Below are 19,823 nucleotides of genomic sequence, written 5' to 3'. Positions count from 1 at the left end.
TACACTGTAATAATAGTTACCGTAGATCTTAGCAACCTCAGCATAAGGTTTTTCTTCTTTCCTTAAGTTAAGAACTTTTACCTCTTCACTCAAAGGGTGAAATCTGAATTGCCAGCACCACTACTCCTGTGCTTTGGGCACATTATGGAGTAAAATAAGGGTGACTTGAACACAAGTGCTGCAACACCTGACTGTCGATCTGAGAGCCCAGGCAGCTTAAGTGACTAATAGGCGGGTAATATATAGAGTGTGGATCCCTTGGACAAAGAGATGAGTCACACCGTGGTTGAATCGGAGCAGAATGGCATGAGATTTCATCATACTATGCAGAACAGCGTGCAATTAAAAACTTACGAATTGTTTATTTCTGGATTTTTCCATTTAATATTTTCACACCGAGGTTGACCGCAGGTAACTGAAACCTTGGAAAGCAAAACTGTGATAACGGGGGAGTACTGCACACTGTTAATTCTTGTTCCTTGCAGTAGTTTCATTCTATAAAGTCACTGGAAACACTGGATTATGGAATATTGAACCATTGCTCTTTGGGGAAACACAGGGCTACATTCTTATTAGCCTCTGGTCACAACATTTTCATTGATCAGTCATTGCGGAGCCTTGTTTTATGTGTATTCTTGCTTTAAAAAAAAACCCTTATTTAACATATATTGCTGATTCATTAACATTGAACTCACAGCCAACAGTGCTATAAAATGCCTGAACGAAGCTCATTTAACACATGCATTTTCTTCATAAGGCTTATCATAGGCTTCATATGCTTAGGAACTCTAGACAGAACTTCAGTATTATGCTTGGAGGTCATTTTCAACAGCGAAATCACCACCCAAAAAACGCACAAAAATGCAAAAAATGTGATGCTAAATTTACAGTGAAAAGGATACAATTATAATACAAGAGCTAAAAACGCCAGTGCATGGTCTTGTTCCACCTCAGCTGGGAATGTGTGCATCAAGCAACTCAGTTTTTTGCTGCTCTGTGCACAATCGCACATGACCAAAAGCACCATGTGTATTGATTTTGGGGGTTCAAATTAATTTTAGGGAGTAAGCAAATTTGCAAATATATAGTCTGAAAATAATGAGAATATTCAGGCTGAGAAATGATACTCATTTTGTTCTGTTTTATACTTCATATGTTACTCCAAGGGTCACACTGAATTTGAATTTTCGCCCAGGAGACATCCTCTTAGGGAATGATGCACTGCATAGGGGAAGATCCAATCATACTGTAGCACTGGTAGATACCTGTTGAAAAAAAGGAAATTGTGGCAAAAGACTACATTACCTTATTCTCCACTCTCTCGCCAACAGTAACACGATGCTCAACACATAAATTAATATTTGTGGAGTGGGTGTATCAATGCAATTGCTGGTGAGTCTCATTTCCTGGTATCCACCTTCCCACACCTTCTCATCTACTCCCTCTCCCTTCTCTCAATTTCTCTGGCAGTTCAGCTTGTAACCTTCTGGCTGGCACTCAATGCAAACTTACTCCCTGATCCATTATTATTATGATTGTATGATTGCTTCCTGAGCACACATCCTTCCTTCTTCCTCAAGGAAGCCAAGCTCCTGAGGGTCACAGGCTGCACTAGGCTTTGTTCAATCCTCCTCTCAATCTGAATCCCTCTAAGTAGACACAGCACCCCTTCCCTGCTTGGCCTTTGTGACACCTCACATCTTGGGCTCCCAGGTGCCTGCACCTGGTCCCTTCCCTGCTCATTGATTACCACACCTTTCCTTGCAGTGAGCATTCTGGACAAAGTCCAGAAGTTTTAGTGGAGGAAATGAAGGGAACCAGAGGTTTAGTAGAGGAAGTAAAGAGACTGGAGAGATCTGGGGACTGACAAACAGGGGACAAATTTTGGCTGCTGCTGAGTAAGAAAGGAGGGAGAGGTGGATCCAAATGAGGTGCTGGCTTTGAAATGGGTTCCAGCCTGGAGGGAAACTAATGGGCTTCCTGGTCTTCTTTCTCTTCACCCCTTTGTCACACCACCCCAACTTTCCCTTCTCAGGCTTTTTCAGATGTTTATGTCGTCTTCTTCTTATTTTTAATTCCCTCAAGGCCTTTCTCTTGGTGTGTGTCAAATCTCCCTCTTCTTTCCCTTATAAGGACACTAATCATTAGGTTTAGGGCCCACCTTAAAACTAGGATGAACTCTTCTAGAGATTCTTAACTTAATTACATCTGCAAAGACTTGATTTCTAAAAAGAAAAAGTCACATCCACATTCACAAGTACTAGTGGCTAAGGCTCAGACATATCTTTTTGGGGGCACAGTTCAACCCACTACAACCTCTGTAACTTTTCTATTATGTAACCTAAATATTAATACATTCTGCCCCATAAAAGAGCCCTGGTTAACATTTCCCCTAAGTCCATGGTCTCCTCTCTCAATTTCAGAAGTTCAGAGCTCAAAAGTACCATAAAGATAATTCAGTTCAACATGTTAAAATAAGATTTGGGGTGGGTGGCGTAGAGGTGGGTGGCTGATTTTGCCCAGTTTTTTCAGCAGTTTGCATGGCAAGGGAAGAAAGGAATGCTCCAGATCTTCACGTCTTCTGACACTTTGTCCCCAGGGAAGCCAGGAGACAGAATTGCGTTTAGGGCTCCTGGTGATCTGGAATGGTTATCCAGGCTCCAGAGGTGGTCTAAAACCTGCTTCCCCGCTCAGGATGACTTTCCACCTTAGATGCCTTATTTTCTCATTTGTCAAATTGAGATGATGAGAAAATTTACCTTCTAAGATTGTGCAAAATGTAAATGTGATATTGCATTTAAAGTTTTAACATGGCCCTAAATATTAAGCACTGCATAAAATGTTAGCTACTGTGATAACGTTATCAATGGAAGAGAGACGAAAGAGAATGGAAAGAAATGAAGAACTGGAGATGAGGGGTCAAGACTTGTTGATAACATAGATATGGGAGATGAGGGGAAATGAGTGACCAAAAATACTTCCAAAGATTTTAGTCTGGAAGGCTAGGTGGGTGGCGAGGCTGTGAAAAGAATACAGACACCAGGAAAAAGCAGATTCAGGGGGTGCAGGGTGGGGGTTCTCCATGGCTTGGTTTCTAACAAGTTGGGTTTGAGGGGACTCTGTCCAGGAGTTTGACTTGCATATTTGTGCTCCTGAGACATATCAGGGCTAGAACTAATAATCATGGAATGATCCAGAGACAGGTACTAGGGAAGCTGACCCATGACTGCAATTGCCAAGTGGAGAATAAGGGAGTGAAGAGGATGAAAGATGGGATTCCAAAGGAATATTTGGATAGTATGAAGAGAAAGAGGAGTGAGGAATGGCTTGAACAGTGGAAGGAAAGTCAAGTGCCATAAAAAGCTAAGAATAAAAAGATCCTTTAAGACGGGAGACAAGCATTTGTCAGGGAGTAGGGAAGGGGCAAGTGTCAGATTAAAATAGGGTGATACACGGAGATTCTTTGGGGTGCTAGAGTTGTTTTGCATCCTGATAATGGTGGTTTAAAACTCATAGGACTGTGTGACAAAAATAAAAGAGCACAGGGGCTGGGCCAGTGGCGTAGAGGTTAAGTTTGCACACTCTGCTTCACAGCGGCCTGGGGTTCGCCAGTTCGGATCCCGGGTGCGAACCTATGCTGTGGCAGGTGTCCCACATATAAAACAGAAGAAGATGGGCACAGATGTTAGCTCAGGGCCAATCTTCCTCAGCAAAAAGAGGAGGATTGGTGGTGGATGTTAGTTCAAAGCTAATCTTCCTAAAAAAATAAATAAATAAAAAGAAATAAAATACGAGTGCATATTACTGTATATAAATTAAGAAATAAAAAGGACAGCCTGTAGAAAAGTTGATAAAAGGTCAATGGATTTGATCAGAGGTCAGAGGTTCCAAGGAGCAACTGTCCTTTCTTCTGTCTTTTGGATTTCCCATCCATTTCTCTTCTTCTCAAGAGCTGTACAAACTTGGCCAAGTTCGTTAACCTTTTTGTGCCTCAGTTTCCTTATGAGTGAAATGGGGCTAATGAAAGTACCTACCTTAGAGGGCTGATGTGAGGATGCAGAGTTATCATAAAGTACTTAAGACAGTGCTTAGTCCATTATCAAGCTATATAATTTTTTAAAAATACTGATAAGAAATCAAGGCTCAGGGATTTTAAGTAATTATCCCAAGGCATATCAGCTGTATATATTGGGCAGTTTTCAAAATCTGAAATTCAAAATCCTTTCTGGATGTCTTCAAAGGTGTTAACAGGCAGAGAGCGTGATAGAAAAACAAGAGTTTGTGTTTCAGTGTGAAAGACGGGAAGGGATGAAATAAGGAAATTAATGTTTTGGAAGAGAAACCAAGGTAGAAATGAGAAGTGAAAGGCCATGATTAAAGCTTTTGTGAGCTCACCTGGAATTCTCATGAGGAAAATAAGGAAAGACAGAAAAGAGATGGGCTGTATGAAAAATCAAAAGGCGGCAGGAAGAAGTAGAATTTTTCCTAGCTGTGTCCAATTTTGGCCTGAGTTTTCACTTGATAATTCTCTGTGATGGCATCAGATATTAAACATGGCCAAATATTTCAGCTGAACAAAAACACCTGGTGATAGGATTTGTTTATAGCATAATTTATTTGTAGGACATGGTGAATACGCAGGTGACTTGCAGTTAGTAATCAGTTGTAACATACACTTCATGATAAACACTGGGTTACAGCCTTGCTTACAATGATAATTGATGATTGTATATATGTGCACGTATCGCATGCTTGTGTGTGCTGGCTACCTATTGTCAGTTTAGCAGCATCACTACTTCCTTATAAAGCTGAGAATTATTTTCCTCAAATCCCTGTGTTTTCTGGGTTGCATTGGTAAGAAAAACTCATAAAAATATTGGGCGGTGGAAATGAAGTGGAAGTCATTACTGGAAGATTGTGGCAGTCAGGCAGGACTTTGGCTCCATAAGCTCCCACTTGTACGTTATGTCTGATGCTGCAACTTTGCAACCTCTTTGTAAGCTATCACTTTACCATCATGGAGACAAGACATGGCAACTTCTCAGACTTTCCCACGTCAATCAGCAACTTCTATCTGTTTTCCAATGCTTTAGGTTGACATCCTCTGGCTGCAGTCTGACAGATTTTCTCTTCCTGTGCTCCTTCCATATTCATACAACCCCAATTCATAACTAAATACCTGATTCTTACTGTGTTTGTAGTGGCTTTATTCTTCAGAATCCAGACTGATACTGTAACTACGTGTACATATGCTAGATCATCCAAAACAGCCCCAATTTCCTGAATGAATATCATAATTCCCTGAAGAATACCAGGCATTACAACAGTATTAATATGCCTAAAATCCAAAAAACTGACAATACCAAACGTTGGTGAGGATGTGAAACAATACGAACTCTCATTTATTGCTAGTGGGAATGCGAAATGGTATAGCCACATTGGAAGACAGTTTGGCAGATTCTTACAAAGTTGAACACAATCTTAGCATATACCACAGTAATCACACTTCTAGGTATTTACCCAACTCAGTTGAAAATTTATGTTCACACAAAAGCTTGTACGCAAATTTATTTAGAATCACCAACTGTAAGCAGCCAAATTATCTTTCAAAAAGTGAATGAATAAACAAACTGTGATATATCCACACAATGAAATATTATTCAGCAATAAAAAGAAATGAGTTTTCAATCCATGAAAAGACAGAGAAATACTTTAATTGCATATTGCTAACTGAAAGAAGTCAATCTGAAAAAGCTAACTAGTATATGATTCCGCTTCTATGACACTCTGGAAAAGGCAAACTACAGGGACAGCACAAAGGTCAGGGGTCACCAGGGGTTCAGGGGAGAGAGGAGGGATAAATAGGTAAAGCACATGGGAATTTTAGGGTGGTGAAGTGATTCTGGATAACATTGTAATGATGGATACATGACATTATGCACTTGTCAAAACCCATAGAATTTACAGCATGAAAAGTGAACCTTAATGTATGCAAATTTAAGAAATCATTTAGGAGGTCAAGGGACCAAAGGAAAGAAGGCAGGCTGTGACGAGAAAATCTTAACTGTATTAAAAAAACCTATGAAACAACCTCACTGAAGGAGATGAGGGAAAAGGTGCTCACCTAAGAATGAGTCTTTAAGATGAAAGTCAAAGGAACCTGCCCATAAACACTGTACTCTAGGTGATAAAGTTATTTCCCATCCAAGTACAGTGAACAATAACAATTTTGTTTGAGATCATTTCTAGCCAAGTATTTAGTTCCTCACTAAAAATTAACTGCATCCCTAAGTTTTGCTACTGATTGACCCACACATTTTCTTTCCTTTTTTTTTTTTTTGAGGAAGATTAGCCCTGAGCTAATTACTGCCAGTCCTCCTCTTTTTTGCATAGGAAGCCTGGCTCTGAGCTAACATCGTGCCCATCTTCCTCTACTTTATACGTGGGATGCCTACCACAGCATGGCGTGCCAAGCGGTGCCATGTCTGCACCCAGAATCCGAACCAGCAAATCCCAGGCTGCTGAGAAGTGTAACGGGCGAACTTAACCGCTGCGCCACCGGGCTGGCCTCAACCCACACATTTTCTAAGCACGTACATTCCATGTGCCAGATATTGCAGATAATGAGATGAACAAGTCTCAGATCCTGCCTTCAAGCAACTGAATTTAGGGGAAGATATGGAAGGTTAAAAAAAATAACGGTCACACTACTTTTAGAGTATACAACTGATTATTACCTAATCTTATCTTAATCAATTCTTCACATTGCTTGACTTTAAAATAGGGATAACAGAGAGCCAGCCCTGACGGCCTAGTGGTTAAAGTTCAGCACGCTCTGCTTCAGCGGCCCAGGTTCCGTTCCTGGGCTTGGAATCATACAACTTGTCTGTCAGTAGCGACGCTGTGACAGTGGGTCACACAGAAGAACTCACAACTATACACAACTATGTACTGGGCCTTTGGCGGCGGATGGGGGAAGAAGAAGAAAAAAAGGAAGAAGATTGGCAACAGATGTTGGCTTAGGGCTAATCTTCCCTTGCAAAAAAACAGTAATCATTAGCAAAAATGAAAATTTCTTAAAAAAAGTAAAATAGGGATAACAGTCCACCTCATAGAGTTGTAAGGACTAGCTTCTTCATGTGCTTAGAAAAATGCTTGGCACCTAGGAAGTCACCAATAATTATTATTATTTTAATTTCTAGCTTGCATACTTAAGAATGGTTATTTCTGAATGTCATTTCAGGAGACTTTGCCCTCACACTTTACATATTTCCTGATTAAATTTTCTTTTTTTTGTTTTTATTTTTTTGCAGGGAAAAGTTCACCCTGAGCTAACATTTGCTGCTAGTCTTCCTTTTTTCTTTTTTTTCCCTCCCCAAGGCCCCAGTACATGGTTGTATATCCTAGTTCTAAGACATTCTAGTTCTTCTATGTGAGCTGCCACAGCATGGCAACTGACAGACAGGTAATGTGGTTCTGTGACCAGGAAATGAACCCTGGCTGCTCAAGTGGTCAGAGTGGCAAACTTTAACCACTAGGCCATCAGAGCTGGCACTAATTATTATTACTGTTGACGAAACTGACCATTTGGAATTTAGAAAACTATCATCATTGCCTACGGAATAGCAACTCCACAGGTAATCTGCTTAAAACTAGTAAACAGACCAAATTCTCACTGTCCTCAATCCTCATCACTCAACATTTCTACATCTTGCTGATTTATACATAGTTCTTCATACCATGCTCCATGATTTTGCTTAATATCAAGGAGGATGGATTCGAGAGTAGGGCCAAACTCAATGATAGTGGGAACTGTGTTTGGGTACAAATAAGGGAAGCCAGCAGTATGCATGGCCAGCAATGAACCTTTTGAATCAAACACTGGGGAGCCAGAAGACCCCCAAAAAAAAGAGGTCTCATAGGTAATCACATCACGGTTGTAAACTACTTCCTGGAAACTACTTTGAGTGAACATATGGATCCACTCCCTAGCATAATCACAACCCTGTGCTTCTCTAGCCTGAAGATTTTCCTGACATTTCTCTACTCGCTGACCTTGAGGGATCACAGCACAAGCATCAGTAGACTTTGCCTCTCCATTTGGGTGGCCAATAATATACAGCAGCCCACCAGCAGGTGTGGGAGAAATTCCATTATACAGTCCCGAAGGTACTTTCTGTCCATTTTCCTTCAGTTTCAGAACAGCATAATCAAGAGTTTCATCAGATATCTCAAACCAAGGTTCAACAAAAAAGCAATTCTCTTCTTTTTCTGGGAGCCCTTCATAACCAAATGTCACTCTCACACACTGACCAACTATGTCTGCCCACTTACTTGGCTCTATACCTTGTCCCACAATGTTATTTATTACATGTCGACAAGTGAAAATGAACAACCCTCTAAAAACAAAGCAGGTGGCAGAGCCCATATTTCCATTGTTGTCCCAGGATATGTACCCAATTGAGTTACTGAGATGAGAAAGAAGTTTGTGTACTTTAACCAGAGTAGAGTTTTTTGTCAGTTTCCCAAAGTTTGTTTTATGCAATTTAAATAATGAAGTTTTCCCCTTTATTTTTTTCATTTCTTTCTCAAAATTTTCTCTGATTTTTTCACGTTCTCTTTTCAAACTGGGGTACTGGTCCACAATTTCTTCACTCAACACACAAGTGTTTACTTCCTCTAACTCAGGATTCAGAGCTGCTGCTGCCCTGGAGCCCATTCTTTTTTCAACCTCGATCTGAAAGAGCTTGCCTTCTAAGTCATCAACAGGTTGTGTGTTTTCTAAAATGGAGTCCAAGTTTTTAATGAGTTTCCAATCATCATTCTCCAGACAGGAAAGAAACCTGCCATCCTTGCACAGAGCATCCTTGATGGTTTCTCCTTTGAAAGCATAGATGCAGAGTTTGCACCCTTCTTTGTGAAGTTCCCCGCGTTTGACAATCCTTTTTTTCCTCTTCCCAATTGCATGAATATAAAATTTGACACAGTCAGCAGATACCTCGTCATGCCGGCCAAATACCTGGTTCTCTTCTTTCTGCTTACTTTGGGCAAATCTAAGTACCACGTGACAGTTTTCCGGAAAACAACTGAGAGGCATTCCCAGGTTTATATATCCTTCAATTCCTTCTGTGCCTCGCACCAGCATTTCTTTGCCTTGCTGAGTTTCTATCTCTTCTTTGACAGCCTTAAGAGTGTTGAGTGCCACGTATAAGCTATCCCTCTCATTATGTGTGAGCTCGTGTTTCATCTTTTTGTTTTTCTTGTGATTTACATCCAAGGTAACATAAATTGTCTTATTTAGGGGCACAGTCTGGTCTTTGGGTCCTTGAGCCTGGGTGTTAGAGATATCTTTTGGACCTTTTCTAGAGCCCGTCTTCATTTGAGAAATACTGGAATTATTCTGTTCTTTTTTATTGACCTAAAAATAAATGTTAAATACTTTAAAACTCTGAATGCAACTCTAGTTTTTTGTTTCTGTTTTTAGTACATAATTCAAAAAATTTCTATAGGAAACTCAGAACCAATCTCAAAAGGCCAGTGAATACAAAGAAATCAGAGTTTGAGTTGGGATTCAAAATATAAGGTGAGTTTCCTGTCCCATCAGTCAGATAAGCTCTTCATACTGCCACACTAGTGCATTTTTCTGGGAAATGAGGAAAGAAATAACTTTTTTTCAACTGCATCAAAAACAGAGATGCTTAAAAGTCTGCCAACTCTCTTACAGTGTTATTTCAGGTCTTGTTTACTATTTTCAGCTGTATAGTTTTTATTTTTTTCTGAGCATAGTGATGGATTGCACCAAAAATGTCTTCTTAAAGCTCCAAACTCGGCAAGAATAAGTTATCGGGATTTATTATGCATTAAATATTAAAAAAAAACCATGATTAGTTAACTAATAATTTGGTCATAATAATATAGTTATTTATAATAAAAACTTTGATTCACCTGGCATCTATCATGAAAAGAGTGCAAATTATTTCCTCTATTATATCAATTAATTCCTAAATGCTATGAAATGAGGAGGAACAAATATGGCCTCTCTGTCCTTTTGGTGGAGAAACGGAAGCACAGAAAGTTCTCCCTGTAAGTGCCTTTTCTGGGGTCACATAATAACCAATGAATGAAGTGAATATCAGAACTCCAATACCTAGTCTAGCATTTCTTCCATTAGATTATATATTCTTTTTGTAAATTTTATATCATTGATTCCCATTATCATAGGGCATTATCTTAAAAATCAGGGGTGGGGGAGGGGAGAGGAATTACGTAAGGAGAATTAATAAAATAGCAGAAATTCAATGAAAAATTAAGAGCATCTGATTCCTATATTTAAAAGATACATTTTACCCAAGTCAGATTCATCATGGCAGGGGTGCCAACAGATATGGGTTCATATGCCAGCAATGCCACTTGCTGGTAATGGAATAACAATGCCAGGATTATTGTACAGATTAAGTATAACATCACATGTGACAATGCCTGGCACAATGACCTGCACATTATACGTTAATTTTTACTTTCCTTCTTTGTAATGGTATTAATATTCTGGATCAAAAAAAAGGAATGTAACATAATATAAATTTACTCTGGGACTTCATACAAAGTCTCAAAGAGTACCCCTTCAGCCTAATGCTGCCAAAACATCCAAAAATGCTGTCATACACCCCATCAGAACAATGTAATGGATTTCCAACTATTCAAAGGATTCTTGGGCGGATATGGACACTTTCAAAAGGGGATCTGGTGTAGTACCTGATTATTAGCTCCCTCTGTTGTGGAACAGAATAGAGAAAAACAGAATTAGACTTCTCTTGGCTTTTCTAGATATTTGGATGTTTCAGTTAAAACCAGGGTCAAAGAAAAGTTAAAGGCTTTTAAGTTGCATTCTCAAATGTTCACCATTTCTCAGACTCCTTGATAAATTCAAGGAGCATTTTAGAGTCAGAAAAGGATGTGATGGTTTGATATGATAACAAAGCCCAGTTAATAGAAAGAGCTCCGACTTAATGTCAGTAAATAAACTTAAGTCCAAGACTTCACTCCACTTCTGCCTTAAGCAACAACTCACTTCTCTTCTCTTCTTATAAACAAATTGAGGATAATAAAATCCTTCCTGACTGCCTAACAAGGTTACAGTAAGAGTAAACATTTAAAAAATTGTTTTATAAACTGTAAAGCACTATACAAATGTAGGTTATTATTGTTATCAAATAGATCAGCCATATTTGGGATGGTATATATTTTCATGCTTTGAAATAGCATTGATTTTGTCTTATTACATAGTTTAATACATTATATTTGATATTTTGCAGTTGTTCAGGAAATGTTACAATAGCTTTTTTTGTGCATGTGAGGAAGATCGACGCTAAGCTAACATCTGTTGTCAATCTTCCTCTTTTTGCTTGAGAAAGATTGCCATTGAGCTAACATCTATGCCAATCTTCCTCTATTTTATGTGGGATGTTGCCACAGTGTAGCTTGACAAGCGGTACTATGTCTGCGCCTGGGATCTGAACCTGCAAACCTAGGGCCGCCAAAGCGGAGTGCAAGAACTCAACCACTACGCCACTGGGCCAGCCCCTACAATAGCTTTTTATTAAAGGCTGCTTTGATATGGCCAAGATTTTTACCAAAACTCCTCCCCGCCACCACCTCCCAAAATAGAAAGAATAAAATGGATGAGAAACTTACTTAATATTCCCCACATACAATGAGATAATTTCTTGACAGGAAGAACTATGAATCAATGTGAAGGATGGCTAAGTCTAATATCAAGATATTCTATAAATTGTTACAAACATACCTGAGAAAAATAGTTATCAATTTTCATATTACTCTTTTTATCAAATGGGATCTTCTGTGACCTGCGCTTCTTAGGGCTCATGATGGCTTGAAGACGAATAGACAGTTCAGCTGAAATACTAATTTCAAAGAGGTTCAAGTTACAGTAGTATCTTCATAGCTATTCTTAATTGTACAGAGGATAAGATTAACAGGGACCCCATAGCCCACCTTTTCCTTCAGCTCCAGCTTTGCTCTCCTCAGAGATGTTAACTGAGCAAGTAGACAGTTTTTCTATCAACTACAATCACCCCAACAATAAAAGCTCCCTTTTATAGAGCACTATACTAAATACTTTACAAAAATTATCTCTAATCGCCCATGCCCACAGATACCATGCAAAGCAGGTATAGCTGCATTTTGCAGATGGGGAAAGTGTAACTCAGAGAACGTAGGTGACCTGCCCAAGACCAGAGCTACACGGCAGAGATGGAATTCAAATGCAGGTATAAATACCCGACAGAAGGGTTTGCAGTTGGAGAACTCAAAAGCGTGTTCTAGTTACATTGATGTTAAAATCTAGCCTCCGTTTAAGATGGAGATGGTACAATTGCAGGGAAACAGATGGAAAAGGAACTGGGTGATACCATGAAGATAAATCAAAATGACAGCTTGCCCTCTATCTTTCCTCTGATGTCTCCCCAGAAGAAAATGAACAATGTAAATAAAATAGTGAAATCCTCAATAGTGATAAATACCACTAGAAGGAAAACCACAGAGGGCAGCAGCTGTCTATGTTCAGTATCTCAGTATCTAACACAACGTCTGGCACACGGCAGGCCCTCAATAAAGATACATTTGTAAAGATACATTCGATGAATGAATGGAGTATGCATATGATGTACTATGCCCGGTTCTCAGTGCTCTTCATAAACTACTTCACATACTTCTTACAGCCCTGTGAGATAGACATTATTAGTCCCATTTTACTAATAAAGAACTTGAACACTTAGGGAAATTAAACTATTTACTCAAGGTCACAAAGCCCCAGAAAGTATACTTTTAATGACTTTTGATTATGAACATTTTCAAATATTAAAAAAAAACAAATAGTATAATGAACTTCCCTATACTTATCACAGTTAATAATTGCTCATTTTTTGCAAATTTGTGTCTTTTTATTTTACTAGACTATTTTACAGTTAGAGACAACATAATATTTTAACCCTAATTATAATCTTCCATCTCTAAAAATTTAAGACTTTTTCTTAAAGAATTATACCACTAATTTATTCAGAACAAGATTTAATTGAAGTAGACAAGTTGTCTTTAATTAGTATGGCTCTTAAGTCTCTTATTCTAGGAAAAGCATTGATTTGTTGAAGGGAACAGAGAAGTTGTAGAATGTTCACCTTCTGGGTTGCTTTTTGATGTTTTTTAAATTTATGCTCTGGCCCCTGTATTTCTTGTCAAGTAGAAATTATCTAAAGACTATGTTTATTCTCTTAACCATTTCACTACAGAGCAGGAAACCTGGCTTCATCATTTACCAGTAATATGCTAGCTAGGAAACTCACTTCAGCCTTTCTGAGCCTTTGTGTTCTCTTTGCAAAATGAGGCAATGATTCTAAATGAGAGAATGAATAAGAAAGTGCTGTATCCATGTTTGTTTTCATAGTACCATCTGGGTTCAAATACCAGGCTATCATTTACTATCTTCACTCTCTGCCTCATTCTCCACACCTCCAAGATGGAAGCAGCAACAGAATCAGCCTCTGTTGTTGTGAAGATTAAAAAATATAAAGCATGTAAAGCCTTTAGAACAAGGCCTAGCACATGACAGATTGCCCAGTAAATATTGCTGCTGTTAGTATTATCAACAACAATATCCTTACCACTGGCGTACCTTTTTTTTTTAAGCTTTTTGGTGAGGAAGATTGACCCTAAGCTAACATCTGTTGCCAATCTTCCTCATTTTTTTTCTCCCCAAAGCCCCAAAAGTTGTAAGTCCTGCTAGTTCTTCTATGTAGGATGCCACCACAGCATGGCTTGATGAGCCCTGTGTAGGTCCATGCCCAGGATCCGAACCAGGGAAGCCGGGCAACCAAAGTGAAGCACATGAACTTAACCACTACACCACCAGGCTGGCCCCAGGGGTACTTTTTAAGGAGCAGAGAACTTGGGGAAACAAAAATAGATACATAAAATTAAGGAGCTGGGCTATGTTGAGAGATCCTTGAAGGCAGGAACTTACTGCCTAACAACTAAGAGAATTTGGGGGTTCAGTGTGTCTGTTGATGGTGACCCATCCTATGGAATTGAGAGAGGCCTCAGATGCTTTAAGAGTGATTATTACACATGGACCAAAAAAGGAATATAAAGTGGGCAGAAACGAACGTGAATTTTGCACTCCACTGGAATGAACTAGAGCAATCACAGTGGAGAGGAGCAAGAGGGTAAGAAACTAATACCCCAATACCCTCCTCCAACACGGTTTCCAGCATCCAGTCTGAACCATGTTCCATCAAAACGTGAAGTGTACTATCCTACTCCAAGTTCTGTTTTATAGCTGGAGAAGCAGAGGCTCTGTGACCTGAGGGCCTTGCCCTATGTCCTGCAGTAAAGAGATAAGGCAATACACTTGTCCTATCTCAGTTTCCAGCCCACCCAAAGGCTCCCCCTTGGAATTCTTCTCCCCATCAAATCCCACCCTCTCTCTCTCTCTCTCTCCCCCTCCTGTTTGTCCCCCTCCCTCTCTCTGCTATCTTCTCTTTCCCCCTCCTCTGTCCTCCTCCTTTCTCTCCCTCCCCTCTCCACTTCTCCCTCCTCCCCTCCTCTCTCCTCTCAGGCACTCCCAAGCCTGAGCTGAACCAAGCTGTTGAGGGATCAGAGGGATCCCGACCGACCCTAGACTTCGTCCAAACCTACCACCCCGCTCCCCTCAGCACACAGAGTGACAACAAGCAGCCACTGAAATAAAACCTGTGCCTTCTTGTCCCCCCAGGTGGGCTGCGCCCTCTGGCCCAGACCTCGGAGCGGCCCCCCCGCCCCCACCCCCGCCGCAGCCCCTTCCTTACCCTTCCAGCCCCGAAGGCTCCTGCGCACCTGTCCCGCGCTCACCCACTCCGCTGCGCACCTCGCCCGCCCCAGCACCCGGGACTCGAATCCAGCGCCCAACCGAGGTCAGTTCTTGTCAGAGGAAGTGAAGGCCTCTGAGCTCCTCCGAAGACAGCCTGCCAAGGAGGGCGCGCCCACGTCAGCTCCTACCGCGAGAAGGGGAAAGGCGGGGCTAAGGGTTGAAAAAATTTCCCGCCTTTTGGGAACTGCTGTGCATCAGGCCCTTTCGTTACTTTCGCTTTCATATTATCCACCCGACTTCTTCCAGCCTAAGCCTCCCACCCACCTCTGCCCACCACCATCTCTCTTGGTCCTTTATTTTCCACCCCTTCTCCACCAGCCTGAGGTTTTTCTGCACAATGCCCTGCCAATGAATTTTCCCCAAACTCCAGGTCAGCCCCAGGAACAAAGGAGTAACTCACCTAAGAGGACAATCTGTCCCAAACCGAGCTGTCACCCGCCTGCAATTGAAAATTCGAGGGAACCTTTCGCTTCAGCCGGGGACTCTGCGCTCTGGGGCAGCAACCTACGGAATGGGGCATCTGACCAATGACAGACAGATCATGGTATAGCAACACGCCTACGACGGAAGGCGATTGGCCGCGCGCTACCCAGCGAGCGGCGCGCGGACAAAGGTGAGCGCAGACCCATAGCGTCCGCTAGTGGAAGCAAATGCCCGGGCTGCGAGTAGAGGGGAGACCGCCGCTGTCCCTCCCTAATCAGGATCATGCCCCATTACTCCATTGCTCACTGCCATCAATGCCTGCTTCATCTTTCTTTGATTCCTTAGTCCCAAATTCGAGAGTTCCAGTGAGGGGTGGGTCGCGGTGGGCTGGGCTTGAGAGACGCGGGAGCAGGAGGCCCGAGAGCAGAAGGAGCGAGAACGTTGGAAGCGGGGCCCCTCCAGGAGCCCCAGCCCCACGCACGGGAACCCGCTGTGGAAGTGGGGCGGGAGGATGGTGGAGGAGACACGTCACATGCTCCAGCGCACAGGAGGCACTGCGGGTGGGTGGGTGGGTAGGAGAGGGCTTGGGCGAGTCGGGCTCTTCCCCGGAGGCAGTATTCCCAGCAGTTGGGACACCCCCACGAGTATGACAATCAGGAAGAAGCCGCGAATGCAGGCGGTGGGAGTGGACGACCTTGTCATATATTGATTCTCCAAATGTCCAATATGTGGAGAAGCTTACAATCCGGATGAAGACGACAATATGGACTCCAGGAAGATGCATCTCAAAGCTGACAATCAAAGAACTCCATGGGAAGGGGCTTGCAAAGGCAGCCAGCTGTTTAAGGATCTGCATCAAGAGCAATGTGCAAGTATTTCATGCTGTGTCAGAGAAGGGATCAAGGTCACAATGGTGGCAGCTCTTATGCAATTGACAGAAGAAGATGATGTATATAAAGCGATAGGGTTGAAAAGTGTGTTGGTAACTACAATACAGGTGGCACTTTGGGGGAACCGGCCTTAATATCCATACAAGACATCCAAAGTAGCTAAAATTACTGCTTCCTCTTCTGTGGGTTCTCTAGGGTTTGGCTAGAGCAATCTTTAAAAAGTCAACAACAACAGTAAATTATAGGTACGTTTCATCGCTTTTCATTCTCCGAAAATACGGAGAGGATTCTACGCCCCTGAGAGTAGTGCATGCAACAATCACCAAGGAATTAGGATTTGGCTGATTCTGTTTTTCATTATGGATTCTGAAGCAGTAAAAGTTTCAGTGACAAGCAAAGGGTGGCAAAGAATACTGGGATTGAAAAGTGCCCAACAGTCTGAGATATCCTGTTTTGGAGAGCTAGCTTGGTGACTCCCAAACCTGGACAGCATCTTGCCATCTCCATCTGACTTCATAGCCTTTGACAGGCTTTTGAGATACTGCCTGGAAATTAAGAAATGGACCTTAGAAAGCTATGAAGAAGAGTGAAGTTGTCCTTTTTGGAACAAACACAGGCATTGTTGAGGCCACTGCATGTGGAGACAGTATTGAATAAGAAGACTTACAATGACAGAATAAACACAAGTTGTTAGTCCACTGAGAATGTTTGTACCGACCTGAAGTGTTTTCTGTGGCTTTTCCCTCTCCCTTCTTCCTTTCTTCCTTCCTTCCTTCCTTCCTTCTTCTTCTTTTTTTTTTTTTTTGCCTTTTGTACATTTCAATATATAAACAAAGTAGTGATTTAACAGACAATAGGCTTAACAGCACTTTCTAAAACATGGATGTTAAGAATTCAACATACTGATAGATTTTGTTTATTGAAATAGTGCACAGAAGATTAAATAAAGTTACTATTACAGAGGATATAAAATGTGTTCCTCTAACATCTATGCAACAAAATCTACTATGTAGCAAGATATCTATCATGTTTTTTCTTAAATCTTTATATAATTTTGTATAATTTTAATCATCCTTATATTAAAAACATTTCTGGCTTGCTAAGTTATTTTTTAGCTTATTGGAGAAAGGGTATAAAATAAATAATTCTTAAACCTTAAATATATTTGCAATAAAATATATTTTGGTTTAAGGTAATAGGACAATAAACTTTTTTGGTGAAAGATTACTGTCACACTTTTTCCTCATCATCCCTACATCTTTGGCATTTTCTTGATTTATATTACTAAAGTTCCTTATCTTTAAAACAAAAGACTAAGATTAACATTTTTTTCTGTAGCAAACTTTGGTTATTGTTTTTTTCTTCAAATTTCAGACAAAATGAAGTCAATTTCAAGTTACAAAACATAGCTAGTGAGACCTAAAATGAAATAAAATTCACATTCTCAAGACCATCAACCAAATAAGTTGTAAAAAGCTATTTTGACCATTAAACTTATTTATTTAATCTGACTTCTTTTGTCTTCTAAAGACCAAAGTTCTTATAATTACTATGAAACTCCTATTCTAAGAAAATGGTTTGGGTTCCTTGTCAATGTTTTATCAAAAAGGCTATTTCAAAATTCTTAGACTAGGTCTCCAGAGGACATGTCTTTTCCAATATTAGCTCCAAAGTATTTTTTCTTCCATATTTAATTTGCAGTCAGTAAATAGTTTTTTGGGAGGAAAACTTCTTCCTTGATGGGAAGAAATTAATTTTTACATGCAAGGTAAATATATAATCTGTATCTTTAAAAAATCACCCTGGTGAGAAACTCTGGTTTGGATCATCTTTAAAGTCAATTGCTAACTAGGCACTTTACAAATTTTAAATCATCACAACACCTCTGCAAAGTGGGGACAATTTTTATCACCCCTATTTTTCAGAGGAGGAACCTGGCCTCATGATTTTAGCCTCTAGGAATTTATTGTTAGATCAGTCTCTGTGATCCAACCCACCTCAGCTCTTCCCCGCTCCGCCTCCTCCGCGTCTTGCCGACCTCACCAGCTTCTCCCTGATCCTCTCGCGGCGCCCATGGAGCTCCTCGACTCGCAGCTCCGAGGTATGACACCGGCGCGGGCAGCCCTATTCTGGGACAGTCTCTGCCAAGCGAGCGGAGCCCCTGTGAACCTCACCCAGCGAGGGCGCGTCTTCACCACGAGCGGAGTCTTGCGCGCCGCCTGCAGATGGAGCCAGAGGATGAACCGGTACAGGGGGCGGGGGCGGAGTCGGAGCTAGGATTGACATCCTTCATACCCAATGGCAGCACGATAGGGAGATAGTTTACCCAATCTTCAGTTTTCTGGGGCAGAGCTTGCAGCGCTTAGGAGACTATGTCCCTCGCTGAGCGTTGGAGAGGTGGGAGAGGTTAGAAGAGATCTGTAAAGTTGCGGAGCTGGTCGTTCTCTCATGTGCTCCTCCGAGATCCATCTGTTGGTCTTAAGGTACTAGAACTGAGGTTAGCTTGGCTTGTTGGGGCTGCCTCACTGCCCCTTTAGTTTGCTAATGATCTGCTTCACCTTCCCTGGCAGTCTCAAATGCCCTTTTCTCCCTCACTCGTGATCCCCTGCATTGTTGTAAAACTGTAAAGGGATTCTTGGCGCAAGGCTAAGGAGTATGCTATTATTAATTCAGCTACCAAATATTTCTGGCCCTGAAAAGGGGAGAGCAGGCTGGACCCTTAAATATATTCTAAGTTATATAGTTTTCTTTTGTAAATCAATGTATTACCTATTAGGAAGTTTAATTCCTTAACCTTAGGTTTCCTCCCTAGCCTTTTTATAGCAGCAGCCACAGCAAAAGCCCACTGCTATGCCCGAGCCAATTGCAGACTCTTTCTGTTCCCTGAAGCTTAGCAATTAATTTCTTTACCCACCCTCTCCTCTTTTGCTGGCAATTGGGGGAAGTGATTCAGCCACGTGGTTCAACCAGATGGTTAAACAGACCAGAATCATTAGCCAGATTTCATTTTGAGTGGCTGTGTTTTAGTTTTACTTTAACTGTGTAAGTGACCTTCACAATAAACAACAACAACAACAAAACAGGCTGAAACCAATGTGTTTGATGTGGATGGATGGGCATGTCATCTCACCAGCAAGGTGCGGACCAGCCTCTGGTTTTCTCTTCTTGGCTCCCCTTTGCAAGGTCAGATGAAGCCCAGGATGACAAAGCAGCAAAGACAGAAAGGAAAGTGATGGAGAAGCGCCACAGTGGGGCCTCATCTTTAATGATTTGTATGGTCCCAATACAAGTATCTGTTGGAGTAGAAGTCCTGTGCATATGCTGTCTGGGAGAGCTGTTACTCATATCTCATTGACTTTGTCTGAGAATGATAAACCTAAATTCTTCTTTTTAAAAACATTATTAATTCTTTTTGGGGGAACTTTTATATGTGTGCCAAGTATAGTGTTAAGCAATGGGGCTATAAAAAGGAATGTAACGTTGTCCTCACCATCCAATAAGTTACAATGTAATAAATGAGAAAGACAAGTAAAAGGAAATTATAACTCATGGGCTGTAATACAGAAATAAATAGGATGCAGCAGTGGCAT

The 19,823-nt window shown here is 41.1% G+C and overlaps 1 protein-coding gene across 9 annotated transcripts; it reads right to left on the bottom strand.

The window, feature by feature from the left end:
- Positions 1-5,373: 5,373 nt before the first annotated feature.
- FAM111A (FAM111 trypsin like peptidase A) lies at positions 5,374-18,454 on the bottom strand. Of its 9 annotated transcripts, none has more exons than XM_070228737.1 (6): positions 18,231-18,454; positions 16,952-17,040; positions 15,321-16,778; positions 14,859-15,044; positions 11,804-11,921; positions 5,374-9,418 (listed from the first exon to the last, which is right to left on the bottom strand). In XM_070228737.1, exons 5-6 carry the CDS (start codon positions 11,882-11,884, stop codon positions 7,682-7,684), a joined length of 1,818 nt encoding a protein of 605 aa, XP_070084838.1. In that variant the 5' UTR covers positions 11,885-11,921; positions 14,859-15,044; positions 15,321-16,778; positions 16,952-17,040; positions 18,231-18,454; the 3' UTR covers positions 5,374-7,681. The 9 variants fall into 9 exon arrangements, with proteins under 9 accessions (XP_070084838.1, XP_070084840.1, XP_023509868.2 ...); XM_070228739.1 differs by having other exon boundaries at positions 14,859-15,014; XM_023654100.2 differs by lacking the exon at positions 16,952-17,040.
- Positions 18,455-19,823: the final 1,369 nt, after the last annotated feature.

The sequence above is a fragment of the Equus caballus genome, chromosome 12 (genome assembly GCF_041296265.1).
Source record: "Equus caballus isolate H_3958 breed thoroughbred chromosome 12, TB-T2T, whole genome shotgun sequence".
In the NCBI taxonomy this organism is placed as follows: Eukaryota; Metazoa; Chordata; class Mammalia; order Perissodactyla; family Equidae; genus Equus; species Equus caballus.
The sequence above is the reverse complement of the archived record's forward strand: the minus strand, read 5'-3'. Positions and strand labels throughout refer to the sequence as shown.

Bases quoted from the DNA above. Each gene is read 5' to 3' on its own strand.
- FAM111A (XM_070228737.1), bottom strand. From the start codon at position 11,884: ATGAGCCCTAAGAAGCGCAGGTCACAGAAGATCCCATTTGATAAAAAG. The intron at 9,419-11,803 runs GTATGTTTGTAA...ATTTATTTTTAG, and splicing joins TTGATAACTATTTTTCTCAG to GTCAATAAAAAAGAACAGAA.